General features: G+C 35.2%; 1 protein-coding gene across 1 annotated transcript in view; it reads right to left on the bottom strand.

Moving 5' to 3' along the window:
- Positions 1-4,391: 4,391 nt before the first annotated feature.
- The window catches only part of LOC108360409 (tyrosine kinase receptor Cad96Ca-like), a 180,416-nt gene continuing 173,951 nt past the window's right edge, over positions 4,392-10,856 (bottom strand). Inside the window, exon 4 of the mRNA XM_017612670.1 lies at positions 4,392-4,822. Coding sequence (XP_017468159.1) covers positions 4,598-4,822 — 225 coding nt within the window. The 3' untranslated portion in view covers positions 4,392-4,597. The remainder of the gene's footprint in view (positions 4,823-10,856) is intronic.

Genomic DNA, 10,856 nt, shown 5'->3' on the forward strand with positions numbered 1-10,856 from the left:
CCCTAAAGTTTGGCACGTTACTTCTGGGACACCCTGTATATACATATATCGGATCTAAACCAGATCAGAGGGAACCACCCCTGAGACACTAACTTTCCGATGCATAAAGAATTATGGAAATCGGTTCACGTGGTCCAAAGTTATGCGGTGACAAACATAAAAAAAAATTAATAAAAATATTCCGACGAACTGATAACCTCCTCCTTTTTTGGAAGCCGGTTAATAAGCCTATTGTATGTATGAATGTTCCTAGTAAAAGTGTTTTATAATTAATCGGGTGTGGTATACTCAATATAATATAAGTTATTAAATTAAAATAATTTTGATAGTGAATCTTAATTATGTATGTATGTATACAGGGTGTCCCAGAAGTAACGTGCCAAACTTTAGGGCAAGGTAGGTGGGGGGGTGAGCTCACTGATAAACAAAAAATGTTCAGGTAAAAGTGTCACCGTTTTTGAAATATTTACATTTTTTCGAATTTAAAAAAAATCGTGCCTTTTCATGTGTTTTCTTTAACTGCAACTACAAACCGGGCAATACTTAGTAAATTTTTTATGTAAAATACTTCCAGATAGTTGCCTCTCCATACTCAAATGCAATGTAGTTAAAATATATTAAGGAACCATCATAAAATTAGGACTATTTCTGGATTTTTAACTTTTTGATATTTTCTTCCCCAACTTTGACTATCTCGGGTGAAAAAAAAATGTACTGAGCTATAACTTTACATTACATAAAAAAATTGCTCATTTAATAAAGATTTCAGAAAGGTGCCACACTTACTGTTTTGAAAAAAAAAAAAAAAGTTATAGCCGCTTTTGTGGGTAAAGGACTGAGACACGCTAGAATGTATTTAATAGATTTAAATTGAATTTGCTCTTGTTACCGTCAAATGACATGCTAAATAGTACAAAGGTACATAATTACTTGCTCTTGACATTATTTTATGTTACTTACCGGAATTAGTGAAAGTGGATTTTGTGAAATTGGACCCTTCGAACATTGTGTTATTAATACTATGACAGAGAACACGCAGTATACGTCGCATGAATATGCGGATATTCACCTAATTTACGGTGAAGCTTGCTGTAATGCCAGAGCTGCTCAAAGAATCTATGCAGAGCGATACCCCAATCGTCGGCATCCGGGTCGTGAAGTATTCGCCCGGACCCATAGAGAAATATATGAAGGTAAGTGATTTTTACACCTTTCTTGTTTGCTTGCTTGTTAACTATCATTTTTCACTTTTTTAAGGTCGCATACCTGGAAGGCGTGGCGGCGAAACAGGACGTCCTGCAACGGTAGATGTTGAAGCTGTGTTAGAGGAAGTGGAACTAGGTCCATCGACTTCAGTGAGAATGATGGAAAGACGGACGGGAATACCAAAAACTACAGTTCACAAAGCTTTAAAAGACCATCGATTTCATCCCTACCACATTCAACGTGTTCAGGCTCTACAGGAAAGAGATTACCTGTCGAGGGTTAGATTTTGCCGTGAAATGTTGCGAATGCATGAATCAGACCCCAACTTTTTTAATAAAATAATTTGGAGCGATGAATCATCATGCAAACGTGATGGTTATTTTAATTTACATAACCTTCACAGTTGGCAGATAGACAATCCTCACGAAATGAGAGAAGATCGTTCGCAGTACCGGTACAAAATAAATTTATGGTGCGGTATTTTTAATTGTCAGATATTGGGACCTGTGGAACTGCCGCCAACGCTCAACTCTCACAGTTATTTAGAGTTCCTTCAGGAACGGCTTCCAACTCTTTTGGAAGATGTACCCTTAAACCTGCGGCGAAGACTATGGCTGCAAAATGACGGGTTCCCTGCTCACTACGGGCGTGAAGTAAGAGCTCATTTAGACGAAACTTATCCTCGCCGATGGATTGGACGATACGGGCCAATCACGTGGCCCGCTAGATCGCCAGACCTGAATCCATTAGATTTTTTCTACTGGGGCTATCTTAAGGACAAAATTTATTCAAAAACAATTCAAAACGAAGAGCATTTGCGGGAACAAATAAATGGAGCTGCTGCTGAGATAGCCCAATTGAGTTTAAGATCTCTAAAAGCGTCTTTTCTTAAAAGGTGCCGAGCTTGTATTAGAGTAGAAGGTCGCCAATTTGAGCATATTTTATCAATAAATGAATAAATTTCTCTTCAAACGACTCATGTATATTTTATTTCACGTGAATCCATGCTTCACAAAAAATATTGATAGATATAGCCCTTGTTATAGACTCTAGTCCGAATTCCGGTAAGTAACACAAAATAATGTCAGGAGCAGGTAATAATGTACCTTTGTACTATTTAGCATGTCATTTGACGGTAACAAGAGCAAATTCAATTTAAATCTATTAAATACATTCTAGCGTGTCTCAGTCCTTTACCCACAAAAGCGGCTATAACTTTTTTTTTTCTATTCAAAACAGTAAGTGTGGCACCTTTCTGAAATCTTTATTAAATGAGCAATTTTTTTATGTAATGTAAAGTTATAGCTCAGTACATTTTTTTTTCACCCGAGATAGTCAAAGTTGGGGAAGAAAATATCAAAAAGTTAAAAATCCAGAAATAGTCCTAATTTTATGATGGTTCCTTAATTTATTTTAACTACATTGCATTTGAGTATGGAGAGGCAACTATCTGGAAGTATTTTACATAAAAAATTTACTAAGTATTGTCCGGTTTGTAGTTGCAGTTAAAGAAAACACATGAAAAGGCACGATTATTTTAAATTCGAAAAAATGTAAATATTTCAAAAACGGTGACACTTTTACCTGAAAATTTTTTGTTTATCAGTGAGCTCACCCCCCCATCTACCTTGCCCTAAAGTTTGGCACGTTACTTCTGGGACACCCTGTATATATTCGTGAAATAAATAACGAAAATCACTTAGTTTAGCAACCGCTGCTTACAAAATAAAATATTATATCATATTGGATCAAAATATTTTAAAACTCTTTCTTTATTAAAGGTAGTTTTTAGATTGCGATAGGTGTACAGGCTATCGAACGCAAATTGCGATAGAATAAGCTGTTTGGCTTTAGTTTACGCATTATAGAGTAGCTAAAAGTGCAGTTTTCAAAAATTTTTTTTTGGAAAAAACTTTTTGTTACACTCCTTCATTTTATCCCTTTCATTGTAAACGTTAAATAAAAGCATGTTTTTAAAAAATATTTTCGTTTACATTATTTTATTTAAATCTTCTGCACACCACGTTTTAATAATATTCTCTTCTGTATTAAGTATTACCTTTATTTACTTAATTAATCATTGAATAGTCGTAAGAAATATTGTTTCAGGGACTGAAATATATAAATAAATATTCCTAAACCTAGAGTTTCTTCTAGGAATATAATCTGTGGTTCTGATGCATGTCGCTAAGTTTACGTTGAAGTTATGAAAACATATAAAATACCATCTTTTGTTTGCAAAATAGAAAGCTAAATTCATTTGTTCGGAATTTCCTCTTAAGCAGGGCTCAGAGAAACAAATATTGGAAATTTCCAAGTATATTCAAGGATAAAGTTTTGAAAGGACATTTTCAATACTTATTCGTCCTGATGCACCCAAAATTAATTTTTTTCCCATTCTACAGAATTTTTCCTTTTAATTGATACCCATATTGTTATTCTACAGTGCCCTGCTTCTTTTGAATAACTTTTTTATTCAATCATATTCTAGAAATTGCAATGTCCTTTTAAAAAAATACTGACGTCAGAGAGAAAAACTAAAAACACAGTTTTACTATATTTGGCCCCCACTTTTGTGAATATATTGATTTTTTCGTGTGTAAAATTGACTGTCTCACTTCAGAACCACTTATAAAATTTCCAACTGTGCGGCGGTAGATTTCTTTACTAAGGGCCGTTTTCTCATCTAACCTTTAGATTACCGGCCACTTTATCGTCTCGATATATGGGTTTTCGTTTTCTCATCAGCGCATTAATTTCTCTATTCGATAAATTGTTGCTCACCCGATGGAACCTTTAAAAATTTGTACCCAAGTTTAAATTTTGGTTTGGTTTTGGTTCATGAGTCAGATATATTAGATATTTCAACCAAGGTTTTGGGTTTTGCTAACAGTTGCTCTAGCTCTATATTTGTTTATGTTGCATTGCCAGCCTTTGTAATTTTATGACGAATGTGGTGAAGTTTCACTCTCGGAAATGTGGAAAACGGCCCTAAGTATTATTGAGTTTGAGTCGTAAGGTAAATAAATGTCGTTGCGGTGTATGAGTGAACGCGTTACATCTTAACAGGTCTGTGGACCATACTCCGTTCTACAATAAGCGATGGCTCCCATGTTTTTTGCATGCAATTCTATGCATTGCATGTTCACGAGAACAAACAGATTTATACTATTACGCTTCATATGTATACATACATAAACTAAAAATACCATTTATTCACAAAGATTGCAATCAGCTTCCGTTACTCATTAAATAATTCATACATTTAGCTAGAATTACAATATACATAAAATAGGATGTAGCAAGGCGAGCCGGGGTAGCTACATGGTATATGATATGTAAAATCAACATTATTAAAAAAAAATAAAATAAAATAATCAAGTACAGAATTTTATAGCTTTTCGCCGCTTAAATTAAGAATATTATAGTAATTGTGATCAGGAAATCGTTCTAATTCAATGTAATCCATTTCGGTCTGTAGTAGTTTGTCTAGCATTTGCACCAAATCCACAAAAGTTGGACGCTCATTAGCTTCACTTTCCCAGCAGTAGTACATTATATTGTAGAGCTCACGTCGGCAATGTTCAGGCTTCTCAAGGCGATATCCATCGCGCACCTTTTAAAAAATAAATTAAGAAAAAATAATAATAATCCCAACTCATATATTAAAACATTCGTACAATATCTACATATAAAATAAATAAAGTCTCAAAATATGTTTTTGCCATTCATATGTGCACTCAAAGGAAGACTTCAAAGCACCATCTGAAATTTTGCATTTAATACAGCGTAAAGCAACGATAACAACTTGTGCTTTAATACATATATATGTACTAAAATCATTAAATATTTTCTAAGTTCATTCAATGGTAAATCGTCTAGATTGTTAAAAACTAAATTTATTTAAACGCAGAATATTATTTTTTCTTTGTTCAGAGAAAATTTAAGGAACTCTTCAATTTACGAGTATATTATTTACATTTTGCTGCTTTAAAACCTATACTATCCACAATAGTTTCTTATGAATGGATGTCTGCGTTGTTAGCACTTGCTTATATACTACAATCCTGGAGACTAGTAGACATCGTCTTCATCCCTAAGGTTGGGAGGGATTACTATAAAGTCATTCCATTAAATAATTTTTTTAGAAGTTGCAGTTGAGTACGGACGTGTTCTTTATACGCTCAATAAAAAGATCGTATTTATCGTTTAATTAAAAACATGTAACCATCAAAAGGCACACTAAACTATTATTCGAGTTTTGTGCCGTCGCGAATGATCGCGAAAAATACCTAAATAAACAATAACACATTGTGCGTATCAAAATAAATAAATTATTGAATTTATTGATTTGGGCCAAATTCCTGTAAAAATTGTTTATTGGGTTGGAGCTACTTCGGCCGTTGAAATAAAAAGCGAAAATAAGCTTTCCCTTTTTCCCTCCTAATCGTTTCAGCGCTTTTTCGCGCCTTCTTCAGGAAGTCTGTATTTGAACAATAAATAAACAATAAACAGAGGATTTCTGAGCGTAATTTTTGCGTGATATCATCTTGGTGCAATAGCGAGAGAGCAATACCAAAACGCATGGAAACATATGTAAACAATGCAGAAAAATGCGTTAATATTAATATTAAATGGTCCAGTTTTGCAGGAATCAATAAATATACAAAAATTAATTAATTAGGAACATGTAGCAAAAATTTTGGACATGTAGCCCTTTATGTAAGTACGACGTTTAGCACATGCATTAAAAATGTTTGCAATTTCATCATGTGGACTCGCCACAAAAGTTACATTGTAAAAAGTTATGCAGACTGTATATTTATATTTGTGGATGGTAGACAGCCACTACAAACTCCACAGCTGTTGACTGCACAACTTTGATTTGACGACTTTAGTACCATATCCGAGACCATGTATGAGTTTGGTTTCTTTGGAAACAAATATTCTATGTAAGTAATACATAATTTAAGCTGAACTTTTAAATATAATATAATTTGGGCACTGTCTTGTATGAGGTACGTAACAGCGCGGTAAGATGCCGCATAAATTAGCGACTGGTAACTTTATCCACTGATGCACTGCCTCATACCAGCACTAAAAGGAATCAGGTACTAACAAAAATAAGTAGGTACTGAAGTTTATGTATGTATGTATTAACTGTAGGAACTGCTTTTAATGTATGTCATTGTCAGCAAACTTAACCTGAAACTGTCTACATTCACCAAGGAAATATACCTACAAGAATTCACCAAGAAAAGGCCACCATAGTTCCATGTAGAAGTTTATGTATGTATGTATTAACTGTAGGAACTGCTTTTAATGTATGTCATTGTCAGCAAACTTAACCTGAAACTGTCTACATTCACCAAGGAAATATACCTACAAGAATTCACCAAGAAAAGGCCACCATAGTTCCATGTAGAAGCTCATAGCTCAGACACCTAGCACATAGCTCGATTTGGTGTTTAATGCATCTCCTCACCGGCAGAACTGCTCCCACTTTTTCGCGAAGTTTGCGTCCGTATGAAACGAAAAAAAACTTATATCGTGCGCTTTACTTTTGTTTTGACTATTACACTTTGTCACTGCACACTTCATTTTGCTCTGTAATGTCTCAATAATTGTTTAAAACCACGCAAAAATATTATAATTGTTATTTGGTTTTTTCGTATGCTCACAATCAACAATTGCACCGCGATGGGCGCAATCTCTATATCTCTCAATCGTGTAACAATGTCTATTGAAACACATGTGTAGGTATGTTAATATTATTGAGCGAATAAATTATTGTTAAAAAAAAATACGAACGATAGTTAAGAGAGAGATGAGAGGCCAGGGGGCTCCCTTGCAAGAGGACTGCACTCAGTCCAAAGCGCAAGTAAGAGAAATGCGTGCCTATGTGACAATTACTGCATGCAGCCCAAAAAGAAAAGTAAGAAACAACGACGCTAAAGAGATCACTCAAAAATCATCGGAAACTGCGGATGCAGCCAAGGAAAGAGCAGTCTCTTGCTTTGCAGCAGTGATCAATGCGGACAACATCTAGTGCTTCTTCTAGGAATATAATCAGTGGTTCCAATTCATCTGTCGCTAAGTTTACGTTGAAGTTATGAAAACATATAAAATACCATCTTTTGTTTGCAAAATAGAAAGCTAAATTCATTTGTTCGGCATTTCGTCTTAAGCAGGGCTCACACGATTTGTACATTTATACAGATTTGTAGATTTTCGCAGTCACAGAGTGGTGTTGGGTAGAAATAATCAGTTCTAGCTATTGTATCTCTTATTTAATTTATCGCAAATGTTAGGTAATTTTTTGGATGAATGTAAAATCACCTCTGTGTCTCCTATTTTTAAAGCAGGTACCAAAAGTGACATTTCGAATTATCGTCCTATTTCTAAGCTTCCTAATATTGCGAAATTATTTTAAAAGGTTGTTAGTAGAAAACTTTCGTTTGCCATTAAACAATCATTATCCCCTTCTCAACACGAGTTTGTGCCAGGGCTCTCTACCGTAACTAACCTAACCGTTTTTTCATACTATTTTATATCAGCGTTTTTGGGTGGCTACCAAGCTGATACCATCTACACTGATTAATCTAAAGCTTTTGATCGTGTGTCACATAATTTACTCCTGCAGAAGTTAAAACTTTTGGTATGCACTCAAGTTTTCTGTACTGGATAAAATCTTATCTTTCCAATAGAGTAAATAAAGTTGTAGTTGATGGGATTAGCTCACTCCCTTCTACTGCGACCTCGGGAGTTACGCAAGGAATTATCTTTGGCCCTATGTTCTNCCTGGATAAAATCTTATCTTTCCAATAGAGTAAATAAAGTTGTAGTTGATGGGATTAGCTCACTCCCTTATACTGCGACCTCGGGAGTTACGCAAGGAATTATCTTTGGCCCTATGTTCTCTTCATGAATGATTCCAGCGCTTGTTTTAAACATTGTGATTACCTGTTAAAAAAAAATGAAAATGCTTCAGGTATTGGTTTCCTTCAAGCTGAGCTCAATAATATCTGTGAGCGGGGTTATCGTAAATAATAAATTAACAATAAATATAAGTAAATGTTGCTCTTTAACTTATTGCAAGTCTCGTTCCCCGTTACTTTCGTCTTACCCTATTTCAAATGTTGTCCTTAACTCGAGTACCGAAGTTAAGGATCTTCACCATAACAGGATTAAACGTGTACAAAAATGTACCCTACTCCACCATATATGTATATCTCGCTGCAAATTGATTAGCTTGCATACTCTTCGTAGTAGACGGACTATCTCGCGTCTGATGTTTTTACATCATATTTTGAGTGGAGAAATTGACTGGCCCACTCTATTACATCTCATTAAATTCCATGCTCTCATGAAAATGCTACGTCAACATGAGATGTTTTCGATTGAACTATGTAAGTCGAATTATGCTCTAAGGGCCATTTTCTCATCTAACCTTTAGATTACCGGCCACTTTATCGTCTCGATATCACGTTGGCTGCCAAAGCCTTTTTAGAATTTTGATCGTTCAGTAGCAATGCCATTTAACAATTTTGGTCACCTGAGGCCAAAAACTTATTTTTGTTCTTTGCCTAAAAATAAGTTTTGACTACTCGCGACTTTATTTTGGTCCCTAATTTTGCAGTTATAACGGTTTTTTTGTGTCGCACATTTACCATTAAAAATACACAGCGGCCATGGGAAATTAACCAAAATGTTTACCACAGGCCAGAGAATCCAAATTCCATGTAAAATTCCATATTAAAATGTACGAAAATGTGCGACGTGGCCTCAGGGTAACATTTAGATGTCGCACGAAAATGTGCGACGTGGCCTCAGGGTAACATCTGGGTGTCGCACGAAAACGTGCGAAGTGGCAGCCAACTTGATATACGAGTTTTCGTTTTCTCCTCAGCGCATTAATTTCTCTAATTGATAAATTGTTGCTCACCCGATGTAACCCTTCAAAATTTGTACCCAACTTTAAATTTTGGTTCGGTTTTGGTTCATGAGTCAGATATTATAGATATTTCAACCAAGGTTTTAGGTTTTGCTAACAGTTGCTCTTGCTCTATATTTGCTTATGTTGCATTGCCAACCTTTGAAATTTTATGACGAATGTAGTGAAGTTTCACTCTCGGAAATGTAGTGAAGTTTCACTCTACGGAATAACAAATTTATTTTTACAGGTAAGATAAGACAACGAAAACACTTTAAAGTGAGGAACAATTTATCTGCCCTGTTAGTAAAGGCAACTTTACTGCTTACATTAGAAAACGGCCCTAAGTGAACCAATTAAAAGGGTAGTGAGTGATTTCAATGCTTTATGCAAAGTATACAATGTGAACATTTTTGCCAACAGGATAGAATTTAAGAAAACCCTGTGTACATGTTATTCTTAGGGCCGGTTGCTCAATGTCTGATTAACACTAATCGGAGGTAGAAACTCCGGTTAAACATACCGACTGCTTTATCGATCACATATTATATGCATGCTGTCGAAAACTTCGTTAATGATGTTTAACCGGCTAGTAGTGATAACCAGACATTAAACAACCGGCCCTTAATGGGGTGAGCTCCCTGATAAAAATTTTTTGATTTTCAGGCAAAAGTGTCACCGTTTTTGAAATATTTACATTTTTTGAATTAAAAAAAAAAATCGCGCCTTTTCATGTATTTTCTTTAACTGCATCTACAAACCAGGCTATACTTAGTAAATTTTTTTATGTAAAATACTTCCAGATAGTTGTTTCTCCATACTCAAATGCAATGTAGTTAAAATATATTAAGGAACCGCCATAAAATTAGGACTATTTTGGGATTTTTAATTTTTGATATTTTCTTCCCCAACTTTGACTATCTCTGGTGAAAAAAATGTACTAAGCTGTAACTTTACATTACATAAAAAATTACTCATTTAATAAAGATTTCAGAAAGGTGCCACTCCTACAATTTCGAATAGAAATAGTTCCGTTTTTGTGCGCAAAGGACACGCTATAATGTATTTAATAGATATAAATTTGAGTTGCTCTTGTTACCGACCAATGACATGCTAAATAGCACAAAGGTACATTATTACCTGCTCCTGACATTATTTTATGTTACTTACCGGAGTTCGGACTAGAGTCTATAACAAGGGCTATATCTATCAACATTTTTGTGAAGGATGGGTTCACGTGAAATAAAATATACATGAGTTGTTTGAAGAAAAAGTTATTCATTTATTGATAAAATATGCTCAAATTAGCGACCTTCTACTCTAATACAAGCTCGGCATCTTTTAAGAAAAGACGCTTTTAGAGATCCTAAACTCAACTGGGCTATCTCAGCAGCAGCTCCATTTATTTGTTCCCGCAAATGCTTTTCGTTTTGAATTGGTTTTGAAGAAATTTTGTCCTTAAGACAGCCCCAGTAGAAAAATCTAATGGATTCAGGTCTGGCGATCGAACGGGCCACGTGATTGGCCCGTATCGTCCAATCCATCGGCGAGGATAAGTTTCGTCTAAATGAGCTCTTACTTCACGCCCGTAGTGAGCAGGGCACCCGTCATTTTGCAGCCATAGTCTTCGCCGCAGGTTTAAGGGTACATCTTCCAAAAGAGTTGGAAGCCGTTCCTGAAGGAACTCTAAATAACTGTGAGAGTTGAGCGTTGGCGG

This window comes from Rhagoletis zephyria, unplaced genomic scaffold (assembly GCF_001687245.7).
Source record: "Rhagoletis zephyria isolate East Lansing unplaced genomic scaffold, Rhagoletis_zephyria_1.1 Rzeph_scaffold_00566, whole genome shotgun sequence".
NCBI classification, from domain to species: domain Eukaryota; kingdom Metazoa; phylum Arthropoda; class Insecta; order Diptera; family Tephritidae; genus Rhagoletis; species Rhagoletis zephyria.